A 24,709-nucleotide genomic window follows, 5' to 3' on the forward strand; every position below is an offset into this window, starting at 1 on the left:
TCAGGGGCGGGTCTTCCAAGCCGAAGCATCTTCCACATAATTTCTGAGTTGGCGTCCAATACGGTAATACTACCGAGCGGAAAGAGGGATACGCGGGGCATTGCGGATCGCAGATGGAAAGAGCAGCCAGGGATTCAGTGAAATAAACAAAACAAGGAGTTAATGAAACTGGGAAAGGTCTGACCAGAATAGAGGCTGAGAATAGGAAGTGGGGATGCAACACCTGCCCTCTACACGTGGGGGTAGGTCCCCGGGGGGTAGGGGGTAGAGGGATAAATTAATCCGTGGGTCCAGCTTGCGGACTCCAAGCCCTGGGGGTGTGCGGTGTGCGCGGAGCTCGCCCGTCCCAGCACCCCGATCGGTAGGAGGCCGGCGGCCACACAGCTCCTCCCCGTCCCTCCTCCCGCCGCGCCTGGGCAGGCCAGGGTCGGGGCCAGCAGACCGCCCGGAGCTGAACGTGCGCAAAGCCGGCGCGCAGCCCCCCGCCCCGGCGCCCCGCGGCCGCGGTGACGCGGTGCCTGCGGGCGACAGAGCCAGCAGTGCTGGGAGCGAGCAGGCAGCAGGCGGGATCATAAAGCCTTGTCCCGGTGCCCGCGAGCAGTTCACCGCGGCGTCCGGGTGAGGAGGGACCCCCGGGCGGGCCGGAGCCCCGTGCGGCCGCGGGCTGGGGGTGGGTGGCTGGGATGTTGGGGGATAGGAGGATGGGGTGAATGGGAAAATGGGGGTGCTGGGAGGCTGGTGCGCTGGGAAGATAGGGATGGGACGATGTGGGTGCTGGAGGTTGGGGGACTGGGACTCAACCCGCACTCACCCCCAAGCTGGAGCTGGAGCTGGACCCGCGGTCCCCGCCGCCCTCCTAGCAGCGCTGGATCTTTGCGGGGAGGGTGATGGAATTTGAATTCAGTTCTCCCAGACCTTTAATTTGGAACTGAGAGGGAATACACACACACACACACACACACACACACACACACACACACACACAGGAGGGTGATGGAATTTGAATTCAATTCTCCCAGACCTTTAATTTGGAACTGAGAGGGAATCCACACACACACACACACACACACACACACACACACACGAGAGTGATGGAATTTGAATTCAGTTCTCCCAGACCTTTAATTTGGAACTGAGAGGGAATACACACACACACACACACACACACACACACACACACACACGAGAGTGATGGAATTTGAATTCAGTTCTCCCAGACCTTTAATTTGGAACTGAGAGGGAATACACACACACACACACACACACACACACACACACACACACACACAGGAGGGTGATGGAATTTGAATTCAATTCTCCCAGACCTTTAATTTGGAACTGAGAGGGAATCCACACACACACACACACACACACACACACACACACACACACACACGAGAGTGATGGAATTTGAATTCAGTTCTCCCAGACCTTTAATTTGGAACTGAGAGGGAATACACACACACACACACACACACACACACACACACACGAGAGTGATGGAATTTGAATTCAGTTCTCCCAGACCGTTAATTTGGAACTGAGAGGGAATACACACACACACACACACACACACACACATACACACACATATCTTCCCTCTGGGGGAGTGTTGCTCCTTCCGGAGCCCAGTGCTGAGAAGAAAAACAAAGCGGTCCCGCCTCGACTCCCTCACACACTAGGGACAACGCAAGAGTTCTAGGCTGCGATATCCTGAATAAGGGAGAGGCTTTTTTTTTTTAAGTCAACGGAACTAGAAAGCAGGGAATATATTCTCTTTCCCTTCACCCCCTGGAGCCTCTCGTAGACCTTTCTATCTCTGAAAACGACAAGGTCAGGCTTTCATTCAGACCTGTGTTTCCCGGGAAGGTTGCGGAGGTGAGAGGAGGGAAGAGGGAGCGGAGCGTGGCTGCCCTTGAAGGACTTAGCTGATCAGGTTCGAGACGGGTTTATGTTAACAGATCAGTCTTGCAAAAATTACCTTTGACCCCAGTAAGAATGCTGAGCCAGGAGGTTGGTCTCTTTGAGTAGGAGCTGGAACTGCTTCAAAGTGTTGATAGTTACGGAAGCCACAGTACGTGGCCTTGGGCTAACACCGAACTCGGGGATCTGGGCATTAAGTATTGGCCTGGACCATACGAAGGGGAAGGGGCAGGGGAAGAGAAAGGGGAAAGGGATGGCTTTCTGGCCACCAGAAGGCACTGGTGAGCTGCCAGCATTCTCCGATTTCCTCGCGAAGGGCTTTCTGGTGGACCTGCTGAAGCTGGTGAGAGAGCCCCGTACTTGGCCTTTTCTCGCCGTCTCTGCTACTCCTCGCACATCGGCGCTGAGTATCACCCCCATTCTCGGCCGTTTGTGCGAGAACTCCTGTCACGGCTGAGGTGATGATGCTTTTCGTGTAAATGGACCTTCTTACTCAAGCCATTGAGGGTGAAGGACTAGCAGAGTTGAGGGGGGCAGTGATTACTTTGGTTCAGCCACTCCTTTTACGCGGGCTTCCCTGGTGGCTCAGTTGGTATAGAATCCACCGGCAATGCAGGAGACCCGGGTTCAGTCCCTGGGTTGGGAAGATCCCCTGGAGAAGGGAAAGGCTATCCACTCCAGTATTCTGGCCTGGAGAATTCCATGGACTGTATAGTCCATGGGATCTGTAAGAGTTGACTGAGCGACTTTCACTTCACTCCGTTTACAGCTGAGAAATTATCGCGGAGGTGTGAAAAAGAGTTTGCCCAGCATCTGGAGGAGTTTCCAGCAGGCAGAACCCTGGGCAACTGGTTCCTCATTCCTCCTCCACTGTGTATCTGTACCTTTTAAACTTCAGTGGCGAGGAACACATGTTCCATCACCCAGTTAGCTTTGTGATCCAATACAGTTTACCACCGTCTGTGAGGCTCTCCGTGTGGAGCATCAAGGAGAGAGCTAACTAGGTGCCTGGGCAACTGGAGTGGGCCCTGAGAATGCCAGCTGGTGTTAGGAGTCTGTATTCCTTACCTTGACATCTTAGAAAATGGATATTTCCTGAAAACAAAGACCATCCTGAGGTTATTTAGGATCATTCGGAGGATCAGCCTGAAATTTTTTTCAAGACCCTTTTGATAACTGAGGCCAGACTTCTTGAGACATTGAGAAATTTCCATAAACGTGATCACTGAAGACAAAGTGAGGAGTAAAGAGAAGCTGAAGGGAACATTTAGCTCTAAAATCATACTGTTCCAGAATTTCTAGATCTTTTTTTTTTTTTTTTTTGCTTTCACTAAGAAAGCAACTCTTTTTCTTATTTAGAAAGGCTAATCATATCCATTTGTCAGTATTTTCAGCAGTAAGGAAACTAGTTTAAAAACATAAAAATGTAAGTACAGTCAGCAGTAACTGCTATGAAACGGTTGTGAACATGCAGAAAATGTAGGCTTTCCTTTTACCAGAACTTCCAGAATTTTGAAAAAGCTTTGTAGTTTGAAGGGACAGGCCGTGGATTCCTCCTGCCTTTCTCTATGAAGCCAAGCACCTGTTCAGAGTCCTGTCCTTTGCTCCACGTTACAGGAATGACTCATAACACACTAATAGACACAGTCTAATAGTCTATATATAAGCTTGTCATTAAAAAAAAATAAACATAGCAGTTGAGGAGGAAGAAAAACTCTGCCATCTAAATAGGTATCAATTGAATTAAGTGGGCTAGTTGATTCCTAGTACAAACTTCATTCATTCCTTCATTGACCTCAAGAAATCTTTATTGAGCACCAACAACGTGTCAGGCGCAGTGAGTATAGCAGTGCGGTCTCTTTTCTCATGGAGTTCACTTTCTAGAACCAAGGGATGAGCAAGGTCAGTTTGGAAAGGACTAGATGTTTTAAAGCAAATGGGAAAAAAATGCTGTAACAGAGTACTGGTATGTGTGTGTGTGTGTATATATGTGTGATGGGCTTCTGGATCGGGTTTTTAAAAGAGACTTTCCTGAGAGATGGCTTTAGGATGAGCCTCCAGGGATGGACAGGCAGTTCTGGTGGAGAGAACCACAGGCACACAGGGCTGGAAACTAGCTTGATTTGGTCCAGGCATAGCTGAGGGCAGTGAGTCTGCAGAAGGGAAGGAGGAGCGTGGCAGAGGCATGAGGCTGAATCCAGGTCGGGCAGAGACTTGGAGGCTGAGGTGAGCAGTTTGGACTTTGTTTCAAGTGCAGTGGGTAGCCTTGAGCGGAGGCAAGACTTGGTAGATTTACATTTTTCTCAAGGGTTCCTCTGGGAGTCTGTGGAGGATGGGTAATAGGAGGAGAAGAGGAGAGGTGATGAAACTATCTCCAGGTATATTTATTATGGAGATTTACCAGAGTGTGGGAGCAGTCTGTGTTTTGGGGCAGTATGGGAAGTCACTTCATGTTTCTGTCTCAAATTTCCCATCTGCATAGTGAGATGACATTGCTCTGTGTGGTCCACTCATCTTGCAAAAACAAATAAGCTAATGAATATGTTCTTTAAAGTAAAGCAGTCCTATTTGCAAAGCAGAAATAGAGACACAGACATAGATAACAGCTGTATGGATACCAAGCAGGTGAGGGGGCGAGTGCGAGGAATTGGGAGATTGGAGTTGACACTATACACTATTGATATAAAATAGATAGAATAAAATAGATATAAAATAGATACTGTATATAAAATAGATAACTAATGAGCACCTACTGTAGAGCACAGGGAACTCTACTCAATCCACTGTGGTGACCTGAATGGTAAGGAAGTCCAAAAGGGAGACAATATGTGTATAAGTAGGTTTCCCTGGTGGCTCAGCAGGTGAAAAATCTGCCTGCAATGCAGGAGACACAGGAGGTGCGGATTCGATCCCTGGGTCAGGAAGATGAAGTAGAAAGTGGCAACCCACTCCAGTATTCTTCCCATGGACAGGAGCCTGGTGGGCTTTAGCCTGGTGGGTTACAGTCCAAAAGGTTGCAAATAGTTGGATGCAACTAAGCACAAGCACCTGTGTATAAGTATGGCTGATTCATTTTGCTATACAGTAGGAACTAATGCAACATTGTAAAGCAGTTGTACCCCAATAAGAATTTTAAAATGAAGTAATGTAAGATTTTGTTACTATTCTAATATGCTAATATTATGCTACTTTGAATTCCTTGTGCTTCATTTGCCAAAATTTTATACCAGTTTCAATGTCTTTTTCTTTATTCTTTTCAATAAATATAATTTACTAAACATAAAAAAATATTTTGCTCTGCTCAGGGTGTTGAAAAACCTAAACCAAGAATTACTAATGAAACATACCATCATAGAAGGCAGGGAAATTAATGCTAACATGATAGCCAGTTTGCTTTTTAAACATATTCCATCAAAAATTTTAATGTGGGATAAAAGGTAGTTTATTAAACTGATATTCAGCATAAACTAAAATTCAGAAATGAACAATGATGGTCAAAAAGCACCAACATCCAGTTATAAAATATATAAGCCCTAGGGATATCACATATAGCATGATGACTATAGTTAAAAATACTGTATTGTATAGCCAGCTTACTTTTTTATTTAATTATTTTTTTATTGGAGTATTGTTACTTTATTTATTTTAGCCAGCTTACTTTTAAAACTTTAATGTGATCAGATAAAATTCAGAATAGAAGCTAGACATGGAAACTTTTTTTTTAATTTAGCAGACTTATCTTTGTGCTGGATATGGCTGGATACAAATATGTTTGTGTGCAAAGATCTGTTGCCAACTGAAAACCTTTACATGACAGCAGAATTTCTGGAGGGGGCTGGGAATCAGGGCTGAATAGGATTATTTCCCTTAGCGAAGCGGCCTCTCTCAGAGGAAACTCTTGAATTTTCCCTAGTTGATCACAGTTTCTGGGGGCCAGGCAAGAGTTTCAGAGTTGTTTACCAGCTGCGGTAGGCCTGACCTTCTCAGCAGCCAGACAGTTGAGAAAATCTGTTTCTCTTCCGTGCCTCATTTTGACACGCAGCATACTAGAAAAAAGGTGTCTGTCAGAGGGAAATAGAAGCCTTTCCTCATTTACATCTTGTGCAATGCAGTTCTTAGTGACTTAGTGGTTCCCCAGTTAGCTTCCCCTTGCCAGACCTTATTAATTATTGATTGGTCGGCTCATCTGAATATCAGCTTCAAGTGGCCAGACTGGTGATTCAAATTGCAGACAAGATGTGACCGTAATTCTAGAATCTGTACGCTTTCTCTCCTGCGTTATTTACTATCAGAGTTCCTTAGGGTTGAGGGTGGTTAGGGCATCTTTAAGGAAGATGTTACAGTTTCTCCCAGAGGCCACAGCATCTTCTGTTTAACTTATATAATGCTTTGAAATATTGGATTAGGTTCTCTTCTTTAAAAATCAATAGGTTTTACATACAAATATGATTTTCTGGCTTTAACTGAAAAAAAAAAATAATAAAGATCTGGTAACTTGAAGAGGTCATTCCCACATTGACAGCAGCCAACTGGGATACACCTGGACCCTTTCAGATGACCCCATCTACCGCAGCCCCCACCACTATTTTCTCTATTACACAGGGTCTGTTGAGCTCACTTAAGTTACCTAACTGGGAGCCCTAGGGTTAGGGTTATCTAGTCTGGCCTGTCCAATTCACATTCACCCTTATCCAACGCAGGAATTCCTTCTCCAGCATGCTTGATGGTGTTCCGCAGATGTGTGCTTAAACTGCTCCTGTGATAGAGAGAATGTGGTACTTGTCGAAGAGCTCCAGCTAACAGAGTTCTACAGTCTGGGTCCACGTAGGACTCATCCCTTTTCCATAGAACTGTAGCTGTCATGTGCCATCTGGGTTTCCCCCAGCGTAAACATCCCTGTTTCCTTCAACAGCTCCTCATGTGACTTGTTGCCTTGTTCCCTCATCTGTCTGGTTATTGCTGGGTTATTGTCCCTTTAAGTAAACTTTCATTTGTCAAAGCCTTTAAAGCTCTACTAGTTCGATGAGATGTGGTTTAACTGGCATGGAATGTACCAGAATGCTTCCAATATGGCTGCAAACGGCCCAGAGATCTTAGATAACTTAACCGTTGGTGATTTGAAAACCACAGAGGGCAGCAAACATCTGGATATTTGCAAAGTGGAGGCAAATGAGCTCCCGTGTTCTAAATATGAGTAGAATCACGAAATTGGTTCCACAATGGGGAACTGCTGCTGCTTTTTTTTTTTTTTTGGCCATATCTCTTTTCTTAGGTTGTGAAATGATTGCACAAGAATTGTATCAGCTGTGCCCAGGATAAGAGGCTTTAGACTTTTCTGCAGAAGTGACTTGCATATTATACATTTGTGATAATGTCCATATTAAGTTTTGATTCTGTTAGCTAATATGGTAGAAATAAAACAAATTAGTAGAGCAGGTATTGTGTTTTCTCTTTCCTAGTTTCAATAATAATAAGTATAAAGTAGGAAATGTTTGCTGATGCTTTTAAATGGAATTGTATATCTTTACTAAAGGTGAAAACTCAGAGTCCAGCTACACCCAAGGACCCCTACCTTTTTCAGCATCCCGGTATGGGACCAGTTAGCTCTGGTAGAATCCTTTTTTTGATAGAAAGCTCTCTCTACATTGTAAGGAATACATCATAAATTACCTGATTATGTTAAAAGTTCTTCCTTGTATTGACCAGGCATCTACCTTCCTATAGCCTGTTTCAGAATGGAATAAATATTTTTTATTATTAAAGAATATGGTTTATTATTAAAGGATATGGTTTCACCCACATCCTTTTATACCAAGGTCTCTCTATCTCAGCATTCTTTGCATTTTGAGCTATAAATGTCTGTGTTGTGGGTCTGTCCTGTATATTGTAAGATGTTTAGCATCATTCCTGGTCTCTGCCCTCCAGATGCCAGTAATAGTCACCTCTCAGTTTTGACAACCAAAAATGTCTCCAGACATCGCCAAATGTCCCCTGGAGAATAAAGTTGCCCTGGTTGAGAATTGCTGCTGTAGTCTGATGTTCAAGCTGCCTTTAGCCTGTTTCAGAATGGAGTAAATATTTTTCTTCATCAAACAAGGATATAGTTGCTTAAAATGTCACTTATAGAAAAATAACTGAATATAATCCCATCTATGGTATTCCTTTACTGTTTGACATCTGTAGGGCTTCCATGTGTGTTGATTCTTCTAGAATTGGAATAAATGAAGGGGCATACCATTTTTAGGATTTTACTTCCCTGTGTATAATATTTGTGTGCTGTGCCTATCTCAGAAAAGTAGTGAAAAGATCAAAGGATATGGACAGTTGAAGTCTTGCCAGATTACCATCCAATAATCAGGATGCCTTTTATACCCCCATTAGAATCTCTGGTTTTGCTTTGGTAAATTTGGCACTGTTAAGGAATAAATAAGTCCTGTGTTCCCAGCTTTTTGTTTACTAGTTATTGCTGTCTGTCCAGTTACATCTTCCTCAAAGAAAAGATTATATTGGCTGGTGGTGGTGGTAGTGGATTTTCATACATTGTGATTGTGAAGACTGTATGTCACTTTGGATTCCCTGTTGTAAATGTCCAAAGTCAATATTAGACTTTTCAGGATCCTAGTTGGTCAATGTAAATACATTTCTAGCTAAGCTGTATCCCACAGTTGAGAAAAAGGCACTTTTCTGCGAAAAGAGGACTGGGAGAAATGAAAGACTTCTTATGAATTATTCCTCTGTGTTCAGATACTAGAGTCTTATGGTCATCCTCCCAAAGGTCTTAATGACCATCAGAAGATAAAAGAAGCCAGTGTCCCAGCACACCAGTGACTTAGAGCCAATTACAGTAGTTCTTTATTTGGAAAAGCAAGAAGCGCTGTTTTCCTTTTAGCAACATGGGAAGCTTTTGGTCATATTTACCTAAATTGTGTGACACCTCCACAGAAGATGGGTGGCTTCTTATAATAAAATCACATAAAAGAATAAAACAGCTTACTTTAAGAAATAAAGCTAGAGAAGTGAATCAGAAACCAGAGGAACATTGTTAAGGACCTCCCCCACCAAGTACATAGAAATATGAGAAATTTAAAAAGATGAAGGGTACTGGACCTTTAGTGGGAGCAGCTTCATTCCATTTGGGGGAAAATGGACAAGAACCCCTCAATGGGGTTTCATGTGCTTATGGTTGCTTAGTACTCAGCACATGGTGCTCTGTAGATGTTTGAATGGGTGGATGGTTGAATGAGTGGTCTGGTGGATAGGCTGTTGTGGTTAAGTCAGCACCGTCAAAGGTGAACACACAGTCCTGTGGGCATTGTGGGAAGGGGTGGGGCTTCTGGGCAAGGGCATCATGGGATGATCCCCAACTAGATTAACTGGAGAATAAGATGAAGAGCAAATGCAGTGATGCATATATATCACATATGGAATTCACTGATGAAGAATTCATGTATCTTTGTAAATCTAAACCAGCACATACACTGAATATTTAGATACACCTGCCTGCTTAGCAAGAGGGCTCAGAGTTATAGTTATTTGTCTTAAAGTAGATGGCTTCCCTGGTAGCTCAGACGGTAAAGAATCTGCCTGCAGTGCTGGAGAGCCGGGTTCAATTTCTGGGTCAGAAAGATCCCCTGGAGAAGGGAATAGCTACCCACTCCAGTATTCTTGCCTGTAGAATTCCATGGACAGAGGAGCCTGGTGGGCTACCATCCACAGGGTCACAAAGAGTCAGACATGACTGAGCATGCACGCACGCACACACACACACACACACACACACACACACACACACACACATGGTTTTCCACACTGTTTCTAAGTGTATGGTTTTGTCTCATCTCCTAGATAAGACAGACCCATGCCTGTGCCTGCTTGCCCATTATGTAGCCCAGAGTTCTCAACTGGGGTCATTTCCTCCCTGCTGCAGAAGTCACTTAGCAATGTTTGGAGACATTTTTGTTTGTCACAAGGGAGGGGGCACTTCCACTGGCATCTGGTGAGTAGAGGTCAGGGATGCTGCTAAACACCCTACGATACACAGAACAGACCCCATTCCCAGGTATTACCTGGTCCCAAGTGTCACTGATGGGCTTCCCAGTACCTCAGCGATAAAGAATCTGCCTGCAATTCAGGAAACGTGAGTTCGACCCCTGGGTTGGGGAAGATCCCCTGGGGGAGGGCGTGGCAACCCACTCCAGTATTCTTGCCTGGAGAATCCCATGTACTGAAGAGCCTGGCCGGCTACGGTCGATAGGGTTGCAAAGAGCTGGACATGACTGAAGCGACTGAGCACGCATGCACGCACAAGTGTTAGCGATGCCGAGGGTGAGAAACCTGATGCAGCCGGAGCCTGCAGGACTCATGCTGTGTTGACAGCTGGGCAGGACACAGTTACCGGCTTTTGGATCACTGGGGTCTTTCTTAGAAGGTAATCTCAAAAATCTAATCTACTTTGCTTCCAGTGGAGCTAATCTTGTTTCTGGGCAAGAAGGGAAAAAGGCACTCTGCTGGCTTGATGGTTGGGCTCTTTGCTGGCATTTTCTCACCTCATCAACTCTACAAGATAAGGTTGTTTCTTTCATTTCAATGATTAGGTGATTTGGGTTCCAGATACCCAATGACTGGCCTGGAGTTGATCCTTCTGATTGCAAACTCAGGCCCTTCCCATTGTCCGTCCAGCTCTTCCCTGGTGGCTCAGACCGTAAAGCATCTGTCTACAATGCGGGAGACCCGGTTCAATCCCTGAGTTGGGAAGATCCGCTGGAGAAGGAAATGGCAATCCACTCCAGGACTATTGCCTGGAAAAATCCCATGGACAGAGGAGCCTGGTAGGCTACAGTCCATGGGGTCGGACACAACTGTGTGACTTCGCTTTCACTTTCCCATTGCCCATGGGAATTTCCTGTCCAGATCTCCACAGGATCCACATTCGTCACTCCCCACCTACAGGGCAGGGCTCACTGCTGCTGCAGATCTGATGACTGGGTGATCAGGGAATGAGAGCTTCTGCTCTTAAAGTGGCCGCTAATTCACTGTGTTGTTTCTGCAAGTTGCTTCCCCTCTCTGGGCCTCAGTTTCTTTGTTTATAAAACAACAGAATTGGACTAATTAGTGTCTCCTAACTTCACCTGAACCAGAGTAGATTACCTCCATCATCATCTAGATCACAAAACTGGGCACACTTTTTTAAATTTTCAGACGGTTTACATTTTTGTCTGTTCAGTGAGGCATGTGGGATGGGATCTTAGTTCCCTGACCAGGGATTGTAGCAACTGCGTCCCCTGCAGGGGAAGCCCGGAGTCTTAATCACCGAACCACTGGGGAAGTCCAAAACTGGACACCCCCTTTTTTTTTTTTTTGCTCTTTGTTGCAATGCGTGGTCTCCCTAGTTGTGGCTTGCAGGCTTAGTTGCTCCACAACATGTGGGATCTTAGTCCCATGACCAGGGATCGAATCTGAGTCCCCTGCAATGGAAGATGGATTCTTCCCCACTGGACCACCAGGGAAGTCCCTATTTTTCTTTCTTTAACAGGGCACTCTTTGAAGCATATTTCTCTTTTGTTTGTCATCCTACGCTTCATCTCTACTCCGTACCCATGCAGGAACACACACACTCTTTTCCACACACTGGGACTCCCTTAAAAGCCTAGTACAGTGACTGGCTCACGGGTCCTAACTTGAAATTTTGAAAAACCTACTCCAGTTTTCGAAACTGAAACCAAAGCATACCTTTCTCCTAAAATTAGTGCTCTAAAGTAAAGTCTTCAATCTAACGTTATCCCTAAATTGGACCTAAAATATCTAAGGAGGTGGAAGTATTAGTTGCTCAGTCATGTCTGAATCTTTGCGACCCCATGGACTGTAGCCCGCCAGGCTCCTCTGTCCATGAAATTCTCCAGGCAAGAATACTGGAGTGGGTTGCCATTCCTTCTCCAGGCGAGCTTCCCGACCCAGAGATCGAACCCGGATTCTTTACTGTCTGAGCCACCAGGGAAGCCCAACGTATCTAAGAGGGTAGCTTATTTCTGGCAGGAAGCCATCGATTTAGATTTAGTTGCTCAAGGAAAGAGCTAGGGTTTTGTTTCCTTTCTTTTTCTTTCCTACTCAAGTGATGCTTGTTCATTGTTGACAGATTAGAAAAGCACATGTGAAAAAGGAAAACTAAAATCACCTGTAATCTTGCCCCTTAAATGTAACCATTGAGAATATTCTGGCTTTATATTTATCTAGACTTTTATTTTTTCTATTTATGTATAAACGTGCATATTTAAGTAAAAGTAGAGCCTATATAGTGATTATTTTTTTCTCACATGCCTCAGAGGGTGGGACTTGATAGTGAAGTCACTGAAACCTACCAGTCAGTAGGAGAGTAAGCCAATCTCTCCAAGCCTCAGTGGATTTTTTTTTTTTATTTTTAAACTTTATTGAAATATAGCTCATTGACAATTTTGTATTAATTCCTGTTATACAGCAAAGTGATTCAATTATATATTCTTTTTCATATTCTTTTCCCTTATGGTTTATCACAGGCTATTGAATATAGTTCCCTGGGCTATACAGTAGGATCTTGTTGTTTATTCATCCTATATATGGAAGTTTGCAGCTGCTAAGCCCAGACTCCTAATCCTTCCCTCTCCCACCCTGCTTGGCAACCACACATCTATTCTGTATGTTTGTGAGCCTGTTTCTGTTTCATAGATAAGTTCATTTGGGTCATATTTTGGATTCCACATATAAGTGATAGCGTATCATATTTATCTTTCTCTTTATGATTTACTTTGCTTAGTATGATCATCTCGAGGTCCATCCATGTTGCTGCAAATGCAAGCCTCTGTGTTTTATCTGTAAAACGGAGGTAACAATACCCGCCTAACTCTACTCCTTATTGTGAGGACTAGACGATACGTAAATTACACAGCTATCTAGTGTTGGCCTACAGTAGATGCTAAGTAAAAGATAATTAGTTGTGCCTCATATCACCTTCTTTTTATTTCTTAACCAAACCAATAATCAAGATTTGGATTCAGAAGGCCTGAGCTGCAATCAAAACATTTCTTTAAGAGTTTCTGCTTAATATTAAAGCCAATCAAAACCAAAATTAAGAAGGGGAGATGCAAGAAAACCAACCCCAGGTCTCTTCTCAGACACCTAGGACACTTTAATCAGGAGTGTTTGTTCACTTTTTGAGAATCTAATCCTCCTCAAGTCCCCTTCCTGTTCCAAGTAGCTCTGATTCAGCTTTTTATAAAATGTAAAACTGATGCAAAATAAATATCAAAATCTTCTTTATTACTTAGTTGGCCTTGGCCACAGCATCAGTGATTCAGTTTCAGAAGGACTTCTCATCCAGAATTGCCTGTTTCACTGTTAAACCTCCTGAGAGAGGACTGAACTTCTACTTCCTTACAGTTAGAGAAAAAAATGTTTTACAAGAGAATAGTTGTCCCATTTTTATTTTAAATTCTAAGAAGAAGTAGCATTCCTAGAACAGAAATGGTTCTAACTGAATGGTTTGCGATGTAACTTCTGTGTTTAAGGAAGGAGATGGCTAATAATAATACCTAAGGGTGGGGAGGGGGTGAAACCTCAGAGCAAATAACACAGAAGTTACATCGCAAACCATATTTGATTCAGACCCAGACAGTTGGCATGCAGGCACTAAAGTCCAAGAGGCCAGGCCCCGCCCACTTTGTGTGCAGTATTGGGAACCTAGTGCGTCAGTGAATGGGTTTCTCAGTTCTCTGATGGCCCAAACCAAAAGGAAGACAGTATGTTTCATCATCCTTCAGGAAGCATTTAGGAGTGCTTACTATAGCCTGGGACCTTCGTTAAGAACCAATAATAGAAAGACAAATGGGACCAGTCCCTGCTTTGGAGGAGCTCACATGTTACTGGGGTAAATGGAGGTAACAATACCCACCTAAGTCTACTCCTTATTGTGAGGACTAGACGTTACGTAAATTACCCAGCTATTTAGTGTTGGCCTATAGTAGATGCTAAGTAAAAGATAATTAATTATGCCTCATATCACCTTTGCCCAGTATCTTCTTTGCCCAGCACATTCAGGCCATGCCTCCCTCGAGGTACTATCTGCCCGCATTGCAGTAGAGGGCAGAGAGTACCCCGATGGAGGCATGGCCTGAATGTGCTGGGCAAAGAGGATACTGCCTTCTGTGCTGCCAGTGGCTCTGCCTCCTGGCTGCGCCCGGATGGCTGAGCTCTGCTCGCTGAGCTGGGAGGTGTCTTCTCCTTTTGCACCCTGGAGGAACCAGGTCAGAGATCACCTCCTTTCCTGGCCCAGGGAAACTCTGGTGATGGTTGGTAATGGCTTTGTGTAGTCAGTTGGAAAGATCTCATTGAGAAGCTAACATGGAAGCCAAAACCTAGGAGTGAGGGAGCCAGTTATTTGGGTATCAGAGCAAAGAGCCTTCCTGGAAGAGGGACACAGGTTCAGATCCCAAGGAGGAGTAGGGGTGCCTGGATGCCTGGAATGTTTGCTGGATGGCAAAGGAGGTGTGTGGCTGCAGCGGGTATGTGGGTGAGTGTGCAGGAGGGGCTGGAGGAGGGGGTCAGATCTGGAGTCTGTCGGGTACACGCTGTAGAGCCCTTAATGTTACTTTAAGGCCTGTGGCTTGTGCTCTGTGTGATATGAAGTCATCTGGGGGCTTTGAGCAAGAGGAATGGCATTGTCACTCCAGCTGCTATATTGGGAATTGACCATAGGCTTTGGGGAAAACCAATTAGAGGTTACTGCAAAATTCAAGAAGGAGATAGATGGTGGTGGCTTGGACCATTTCCATCACCCCGAAAAGCTGAGGGGGAAAATGTGCAAGGGGACAGATGAGGCACAGATCCAAGATAGTTTTTTGCTGATAAGATGTTAGCAGAGTCTCACTGTAATGTAATTTATTATTACCGTGTTCCACTGACATTAATGGTTCCAGTGACCTCAGCTTCTGCAATATGATGTTTTTACAAATATAGGGAAACATTAGCCAAAACATTGAGGATTTACTATGTGCTTGACAAGCCCATGTGTATGGTTATGATATGTGATTGTTATAATTATTACAGTTGGATGCTCTTCTTCATAACCCAACTAGACTGCTACAAATTAGGAAACTAGTGGCCAACAACCTAATATTCCAGCCTAAAAATGTTATTTCTGGGCTCTGCTATCCAGCATGACCAAGACCCCTAACACCCTAGTGCCTCCCCAAAACCTATCATAGAAAATGCATGTGCCATTTTTTTCCAAACGTCTTCTCCCTTCATAACCCATGGAATCATGTTACTAGTCCCTTAATCTCACTGATTAGTCAGCCTGTTTAAGTCCTATTTATTGCATGTCTGTTTTTCCATGTCATTCTTTGCCTTAAAGAAGGTTAAGCTGAAACGGCAGCTCAGCTTCGGAGATGTTACCGTCCAAATTGCATGTGCTTTTCTGCCTCTGCACCTGCCTTGCATTGGTTTATCCTTTTGACTGGCAAGACCTGAATCCAGTTGCCTATATTGAATCCCCAGGTAAGAGGTATATTTGTTCAAGGCCTTAAAATATCCACCTGTTGCCAAATTCGAAGTGGCCCCAGGGAAGTTATGTGTGGGATTGTCTAAGAAGATGCTGATGGAGATCCTTAATTCTCCTGAGGGAATGGAGGGGCCTCAGTCTTTCTTCTTCCTACTGAACCGAGAGAAAGAAGTGCCTTCTTCTTCAACATCAGGACTGCAAGACAGGGACTTCCCTGGCAGTCCAGTGGTTAAGACTCTGCACTTCTAGTGAGGGGATATGGGTTCGATCCCTGGTTGGGGAAGTAAGATCCCCCATGTGGCATGGCCAAAAGAAAAAGACTGCAAGACTGCTCAGAGGAGGCCTTTTCAGACAAGCTGGAAGCTCAGTTTGCAATCACCGGGGAGAAGGTCCACGCTGCCTTTTTTCTACATGACTGCCATGCCCTCTGGGTACAGTAACACATCTCCCCTGGAGTGCCCTCCAAGGAAACCCCAAAACTGCCCCCACGATGGTGAAGAAGAGGCAGGTGTCTTGATCAACAGGTGTAGTCCTGGTTGATGGTGGGGAGTCCTGGTTGATGGTGTTAGAAGATGGTGATTTAGAGTTTGGATGCAGAGGGAGACAACCTTTTCTATCTAATGACAGGGAAAAGCAGGGACCAGCAGGCACTTGGAGCCCCAGAAGAGAGTGGATGTGCATCCCTGCGTTTTCTTACCTTTTGTGCAGAGGGAAGGAGAGGAGGCGACAGAGGATGAAATGGTGGGATGGCATCACCACCTCAATGGACATGCGTTTGAGCAAACTCTGGGAGACAGTGAAGGACAGGGAAGCCTGGCATACTGCAGTCCTTGGGGTCACAAAGAGTCGGACACGACTGAGCGACTGAGCAACAGTGGCAAAAGAAAGGAGGTGGAGGCTTGGCCAAGCCCAGGAGTGGTGGCCAGAATGGGACAGCCATCTCTAGATAGGGACATCTATGACCCCTAAAAGGACCTTGATTGCAAAGTGATTCCTTCTGGAGTCTTGAGAATTCTTGCTAATTCCAGAGAGTTGGGCTCAGGAATTTTCTTGTCTGCTCAGGTAAGCGGTGTTGGTGGCCTCTGAAAGGTACCATACTCTCTGTACCCACTGACCCATGCACCTAGGGAGACATGGCTTCTCTGGGTCTAGCTGTGCAGTGTTGATGGGTGACTCCCAACTGTGACATTCACCAAAGATCTTTCATAACCCAGTGCCTTACAAATCTGGCCCTACTTCATAGCTGGGGAAATGAACACAACTGCGGAAGAGAGACTAGGTCTTCTATGTTTGCATAGAAATGGCCTCTTATCTCACAGGTCCATTCATGCAACAATACTTTCCAGAAAGGTGAGGCATGAGTCATACCTCTTTGGTGACTAACACAGAGGACTCATAATCGAGTTCAAGAGGCCTGCAGCCTGATTATATTCATTCTCTCATTACCTTACCTGTAGGTTGGAGACAGGTGGCATCTTACGTGATGAGCAGATTCTTTTACATCATGTGCTTTATACTGGTACAGGGTGGGAATTTCAAAACATGTCCCCTATTCCCCCATGTTTGAAAAAAACTTGAAAGCTGTTATTGAGCCAGCAGAAACTTGATTCATCTGTCATCCCAGCCCATTCATTCTAAACACTCAAAAAAGAATGCATGAATATGTTTTAAATTATTAGAAATAGTTTACTCAATAAAAGATGAAAGTAATATATGATTATTTGTATCGTTCGCACTAAATGAATACATAGAAAATATGGTCATATAGCTAAAAGTTTTATCAGCATGGCTAGAGATGTCCCATTTGTTAATGGAGGACATAAAACCATAAAGAGATGGTCATTTTCCTCACATTTGTACAATCCATCTCCAACCCCAGAAACAGACATTGGGACTATTTGATAAATGAACATCACCAAAAATGTATACTAAGATTAATAGCATACCATAGATTCTAATGCTCCTATTAAAATGAAGTTGAAGAAAAATAGGAAGTGACATCTAAAAGTTCTGAACCATAAAACAGTATCATCTGGAGAGTGGCCACGCAACCTGGCAAGTCCCCTACCTGTCTCCTTTTTTTCATGAGGTGTGCTGATCAATGGCTAGAGAATGGGAAATCCAGAATCCTATCCATTAGCTATGGGCTGCTGAACCTTTTCTCTTTTTTAAAACTTTGCTGAAATATAGTTGACTTACATGTTGTATTTAATTTCTCCTATACAGCAAAGTGAATCAGTTACACACACACACACACACACACACACACACACACACACACACACACACACACGTGGCCCTCCAGCCACAGGGCCCTGGAGACCTATACTCAAACCCCAGGTCAAAGTTTTCTGAGACCTTCTCAGGGGTCAGGCGTCCTGGAACTGGCAGCCTTGCAGTGTCACCTTGACCTGGGCTCCTGAATGCTGGATGAGGCTTTTTGGTAGAGCAGGTTTTAGAGGACCAGGTTACTCTGAGGTGAGTGGAAAGGTTCCCAGAGCCTGGGTGGAACTGACATCTCATAAGAGGAACCTTGTGCAACATGGAATCTCCCCATGGCTCTAGAACTGAACACTCAATTCCAGAGGTAGTACCTCCCAGGCAGCTGTGGGTTCTCTGGAGCTCCTCACCAAACTGTGGTTTGAGTCCCTGTAGCCACACCATGGTTCCTGTGGGTGGGGGCTACAGGAGAACCCAGGCTGCTCATCACAGGCCTGCCCTTCTGTCCTCCGGACTTGAAGTCTTGCTATTACATCATGAAGGACCACTGAGCCGACAGTCTTAAATGGGAGAGAAAAAGCTTTTTGTAATTCTAAACAGACCCTAAAATGTTAGCCTTATAGGGAAAGCTTTTTAAAGAATTGTTTCAGAGGAAATGCCTTGGATTTTGTAACTATACAGAGAAAAATGGTATGATCTAGTGTGCGTGCCTGCTAAGTTGCTTCAGTCTTAGCGTCTGACTCTTTGTGACCCCATGGATTGTAGCCCGCCAGGCTCCTTTGTCCACGGGCTTCTCGTCTGCTTCCTTCAGGGGGTCTTCCTGACCCAGGGATTGAACCCGCATCTCTTATGTCTTCCGCACTGGCAGGCAGGTTCTTTACCACTCGCAGCACTGGGGAAGCCCATGATCTGGTGTAGATCTGCTAAAACTCCTTTTTGGGCTTGAGTTTGGGTAACCAGAGTTCGCTAACTCTAGGGAAGGGACAAATAACCTCAGTTGTCTGCCTGTTATAGGTGGTGGTCATAACACGCCTGTAAGTCAAGTCAGGACACGAGTTTGAGTGAGTTCTGGGAGTTGGTGATAGACAGGGAAGCCTGGCGCGCTGCAGTCCACGGGGTTGCAAAGAGTTAGACACGACTGAGTGACTGAACTGAACTGGTCAAGTCAGGCTACCTTGATTTATATGATCACTTGATCCTTACAGCTGTCCTGATGGCTGCCCAAGTGACTGTATCCCCACTTTACAAATGAGGATCAGAGAAGGGGGTAAAGTGCCAAGGACAGAGCAGCATAGCTTGTAAGATGTACAAATGGAACCCAAGATAGCATCACTTGGCTCCAGCACCAGGGTCCCTTCATCTCAACCACTGCCTTCCTTGGAGCTATCTCCTACAATTCAAACATGAATTGCTGACTGTGTGTCAGGCCAGGTGGTCTGGTACCTTAGCCCAGTGCTTCTGACAAAAGGCACAACTTTTCAGATTCAGTAGGATTGAGATGAGGCCTAAGAGCCTCATTCCCAATCTTCCATTTGATGCCAGTGATGCTGGTCTATGGACCAACTTGAAGTTGCAAGGCCTTATGAGTTGAAAGGCTCATCACTGGCAGGTGTTTCACACACCAGTGTGGAGGATGTAAATGACCTTCTTCTCATAACTCAACACCTTTCTGAGAGATGCCCTATGAAGTCAGATGCCATACATAACATAGTTCGCCGTGTCTATGGGGCAGAGGCAGAATGCGATAGAAAGCATGAAAGACTGTCCAGCAAAGGAATCACCTCTCACAGTCCAGAAGAAGGAATGGAGCAGGTTAGTTGAATCTAGAAAAGTGAGTCAGATGCATTGATATGTGGTCTCATCATGCTGAAATTAAATGTGGACTTGATTGTGGGTTAGAAAGAACAGGTGAGACTTCAAGATGTGTTGAAGGGTTTTGGCGCCAGAGAGAGAAATTATTTCCAGAATGGGTGGATAAAAGAATATATGCCATAAAGCACTTAACAGAGACAGAAGAGACCCAGTGACAGTGTAAAGTCATTTACCCAGTGACTGGTCATTTTCACAAATATTTATTGAACTCCGATCATCGCGCCAGACATTGTGTTAAAGATCCGAGGATACAAAGATATGGATGCAGCTCTTATGAGGTACCCTTAGGAGACAGAGTAGTAAAACATAATTTTAGTCTAATGTGATAGGAAGGAAGATAAAAATATATACAGGGAATTTATTTAATACTGAGGGTGAAATGATTAAGTCTGGGGAATCAGAGAAGGTTTCAGAGAAGACCTGACATCCAATCAAGATGTTAAAGGTTGAATAGGAGTTTGCCAGGGGGATTTCAAATGCAGGGAACAGCATTTACTAAGGCGCAGATGCAAGCAACAGCCCACTGTGTTGCTCAGGAGCACACAGAAGGGAGGTAACTCACAGGGAAAAAGGATAAGAGAGGGAAGCAATGGACCTTCAGATTACCGAGGGTTTTTCTCACAGTGCCCAGAACCTGGGGTTTAACTTGTACACCTATGAATCTCTCTGAGTTTCAATCCCCCAGTAGAGAAAAGAAGCCACCCCACATTGGAAGGCATCAGAGATTTAAATATAACCTACAAACTGCCTTCCAGAAAGATTCCAAAACATGCTCTCTTCGAGGGAAAACAACTGGTGGAAGGAAGGCATTGAAGGATTTGAAGACTTGCCTGGTGAGATTCATACTTTAAATCCTTCCAGAAACTGTGTGAAGGACACTGTTGAAGGGGTCAGGATCCAAGGTGAACAGGATGTTCAGGAGAGATGGTGACTGTCGGGTCAAAAGCACTGAAGGTGTAAGTGAGACAGGTGAGCTAGCAGGGCAGAAGCATACTGGAGAGAGAATGCTAAGCTAAAAACAAATGTTAGAAATTGGAACTTGGTTGGATGTAGATGGCGGGGGAGAAATAGTTAGGAGAGCAGCATGATTCCTAGGTTTCTGACCTGGGATCCCTAAGCTATGGAATTCTAGAGTGGCAGGCTGTGTGGTTGGAGGGTGAAGCTGGGGATTTGGGAGAGAGTCATGTAATTTCACTCTGGACCATGGGCTTCGCTGTTCCTGTGGGAAGGTTGTCAGATGCAGATATCCAGTGGGAAGATGTGAGCCCAAATCTGAAATATCAGGGGTAAAGTTCATATTTAGGGAAAACAGATTTAGGAAGTGGGCTTTAATATGCTCTGGATAGGAGTAGCAGGTAAGAGCAAAGATACAGGATTAGGAGGTGAGGATGATCTTAAGCATCTTAGGAGAAGAGGGATGTCGACTGCCATCTTTTTCCTCACCCAGTTCTTCACATTACAGAGGGTCTTCAATAACTATTTGTGTATTTTACTAGTTAGTGAAGAAATGAAGGCCAAAAACTATGGGTGGTCACTTGATTCCCTCCAAGTTTCTTGGCATAATCAAGTCTGGGGAGTCATGGATGACAAACGAAATAATACTGAGCTGTTTTCCAGCATGGGTCAGTAAGAGACAAGCTCTGATGGCTGCTGCAAACATCGGTCAATCTACAATCCCCAGAGGAAATGGATCTTATTCCGTCGGTTGTACAGACTTGATGTTTGATTACACTACTAAGGTAATGTTTTAATACCATCTATCCTTATATTCTAATATTGAGTGTGGCTATGGTCCATAAGAAGGTTTTGAAAACTGACCCTGCTCTCACCTGGGAATGACTCATTTTGTCATTGGTATGATTTCATGGCAAGCCTTTGGCTGGTGAAGCCATTCCTCAGGTCACTGCTGTCTTCAGATTAACTTATCTATAAACTCAGTTTTCCCCACTTTTCTAATGTCTGAAACCAGGCTGCTCATACTTTCTTTTCATTCAAAAAGCATATTTTTCTCTTTCTATTCCTTTTGACTATATTCAATCACCCTGGCAACTTATCAAAAAAAGCTCTCTGGACCTCTTCACCCACAATAGAGGTATTTGGGTCCCCGCTAATTAAATATGCAAAACAGCTGTTGGAATAGGTTTGAGAAGCAACTTGACTAAAAGCTCATTCACTTCCTTCCTCTACAGGGCACCTTCTTGCGTTTGTATTATCCATCTCAAGATGATGATCACTCCGACACCCTCTGGATCCCAAACAAAGAATATTTTTGGGGTCTCAGTAAATTTCTTGGAACACACTGGCTTATGAGCAAAATTATGAGCTTATTCTTTGGTAAGATTTCTGTTGATCCTGCTTTGTAAGCTCTAGACTACATGGAAAGCTTGAAAACAGCAAGAGTTTCAGGCAGTTAAAGATCAAAATAGATTGTCTCCAGTCTAAACATCTCTTAAGATGACCAAGTATTTCTTAAAAGACCAGGTAACTATCAGAGAATCAAGGGCTCTAGTTTTGTCTGTTTTGAATATGACAGGGTGGGTGGAGGGAGTGAAGGTACCAGACTTTCAGACAGGCTCCAACATCTTCCTATGGGTGGTCAGATTTTTCCTTCTTCCATTCTCTGTAGGGGCAGTGATGCGATGAGAACAGTAATTGGGCTGATGTGACCTCTCCTTTCTCTACTATGTGCTGAAGTGTGTTTTATAGTTAGGCAAAGAGACAAAAAAGGCAGAAGCCACCATACCTCTCTATATCCTAAACCAAGGAGTGAAAGCTAATTTCTTATTTATCATAAATGAGGAAACTCCACTCTCATTCCCATAACCACCCCCAAGGGGCCAGCCTCTCTCACCAAGACAATCCGATGTGGATTCATCAGGACGTCTACAATTCATTAATATTGGCTTTTGTCCTTCTTTATCTGTCTCACCCTCTTGACCTGGTGTTAACTATATCTTCAGATTTCCCCCTCAAAACTACCTACACCTTATGGCATTCGTTTTAAACGTCTCCTTGGAGTTTTCTTAATAGCCCACTTTATATGAGAAATGATGGACATAATTACACGTCTTTATGATGCTGAATAGTTTATAGGTCACTGCTATAGCAGTTATTACATTCGGTTTCTGTGGACACATCTCCATTGTGTTGATGGGAAAGTGGAACACAAATAGTTGATGATAATGATGAGAATGATGAGAATGATGAGAACGATGACGATGAGGACGATGAGGACGATGAGGACGATGAGGACAATGAGGACGATGAGGACAATGAGGACGATGAGAACGATGATGATGAGAATGATGAGAACGATGAGAACGATGAGAACGATGAGAATGATGAGGACGATGAGAATGATGAGAATGATGACCATAATAAGTGAGAAGTGGAGGAAAAGACCATAGCCTCCATTTTGAGCCCTTTACTATGTGACTGGATAGGTGTGCTTTACATATTGTTGTGGTTCAGTCGCTAAGTCGTGTCTGACTCTTTGCGACCCCATGGACTGCAGCACGCCAGGCTTCCCTGTCCTCCACTGTGCCCTGGAGTTTGCCCAAGTTCATGTCAGTTGAGTCAGTGATGCTATCTACGTATGAAACTGAAGTCGCTCAGTCGTTTCTGACTCCTTGCGATCCCATGGACTGTAGCCTATCAGGCTCCTCCATCCATGGGATTTTCCAGGCTAGAGTGCTGGAGTGGATTGCCATTTCCTTCTCCTGGGGATCTTCCCGACCCAGGAATTGAACCCAGGTGTCCTGCATTGCAGGCAGGGAAGGCCATCTACCTATATTTCCACTTAAATATGATTCTCACCAGCCCCCCACGAGAGAGCTCTATTTTCCTTCATTTTACTGAAGAAGACTCTGAGGCTCAGCGAGTTCTCTTGACCTGCACAAGGTCAGCAGCTCCTCGGTGGCAGAACTTCATCCAAAGCCACATCTGAGAGTGAAGTCTAAGGTCTCTCCATCTTTCTCTTGACCTTGATCAAATTAGAGTGGGAGGAGTTTCCCATTTGAAGATTCTGAATCTCAGTATAATGCTCCTGAGGTTTACTGGTTGTTTGGTTTCAGAACATTCCCTTTGAAATTTTGCCAAGATCTGGGATTGATGATAAGGAGCAGCCTTCCTGAACACACCTCTCAGTAGGAAATGTCTCACCTCAAGTTCAGAGCTGACAATGAGAACTGATAATTCATGATCCTATGGTCTTAAGAAAAAAACAAGTGGTTCATGCCCATGCTTGGTGGTTTCTAGTAGGAGACTTTTTTTACATGAATTTACTATTGATGCATAAAAGAATAAATTCCATGGGTCAGGTTTTTATACTCAGGAGATGTAAGTTAAATTAACCAGCGATATTCAAGTCAGAAAAAGACACTCATTATCACCTCCCACTGCTCTCTAGGTTCAATGACAACTCCTGCAGCCTGGAATGCACCTCTGAGGACTGGGGGAAAATACCCACTAATTATTTTTTCTCATGGTCTTGGAGCATTCAGGTAAAGTGTCAAGAGGCTGAACAATTTTAGCCTCCAGGGATCAATGATTGAATGCATTCCCCCTCAAAAAAAAAAAAAAAAAAGAGAGAGAGACAGCAGATTTTGGAGTGTCAGGCTGGTCCTTGTCCTGGGTGGACTTAGAGTTCCTTCAGAATTAGCTGTGATCTGCTAATCGGTCCTTAGCCCTGTCTTTTCCTGCCTCCAGCCCATGGAGACCAGCCTCACAACAAAGGAGAGAGGTGGTTGTAATTTGGGTGGTTGTCTTTCTACATAACAGTATTTACACTCTCAAAATCATTCACTGTATTAGTTCAGGTTCTCCAAGATATAGACACCATGAGTAGATTAGCTGTGAAAGGCATGTATTGGGAAATGCCCATGAAGGATAGAAGGGAAGGAGCAGAGAAGATGGGGAGAGATTTCAGCCTGTGATGCAGGCTGGACAGTTAAGAAGGAGATGGGAAACAGAAAGACTGGGTATGAAGGGTATGAATGTGGTACAGTTCTAAGAAAAAAACTGGGCCAGGCTGATGGAGGGAGAGCTTGACCAAGATTTGCTCATCAGAGTTCTGCATCTCATAGGAAGGGACCTATGGTAAACACACGCCATGCCCTGTCACTGGAACCAACCTACAGGAAGCCTTGCTTTACTTGGACCCACTGG

The 24,709-nt window shown here is 44.4% G+C and overlaps 1 protein-coding gene across 4 annotated transcripts in view; it reads left to right on the forward strand.

Moving 5' to 3' along the window:
• Positions 1–475: 475 nt before the first annotated feature.
• Positions 476–24,709, forward strand: part of PLA2G7 (phospholipase A2 group VII) — a 35,417-nt gene continuing 11,183 nt past the window's right edge. Inside the window, exons 1-5 of one of the 4 annotated variants that reach the window (XM_052649061.1) lie at positions 3,640–3,654; positions 20,405–20,512; positions 21,161–21,282; positions 21,733–21,877; positions 23,952–24,045. In XM_052649061.1, the coding sequence (XP_052505021.1) occupies positions 20,455–20,512; positions 21,161–21,282; positions 21,733–21,877; positions 23,952–24,045 (419 nt within the window). In that variant the 5' untranslated portion in view covers positions 3,640–3,654; positions 20,405–20,454. Of the gene's footprint in view, positions 619–3,639; positions 3,761–15,338; positions 15,448–20,298; positions 20,377–20,404; positions 20,513–21,160; positions 21,283–21,732; positions 21,878–23,951; positions 24,046–24,709 lie in introns of those variants that run through there. The other 3 variants (XM_052649060.1, XM_052649062.1, XM_052649063.1) reach the window with 3 other exon arrangements.

This window comes from Budorcas taxicolor, chromosome 11 (genome assembly GCF_023091745.1).
Source record: "Budorcas taxicolor isolate Tak-1 chromosome 11, Takin1.1, whole genome shotgun sequence".
Taxonomy (NCBI): Eukaryota; Metazoa; Chordata; class Mammalia; order Artiodactyla; family Bovidae; genus Budorcas; species Budorcas taxicolor.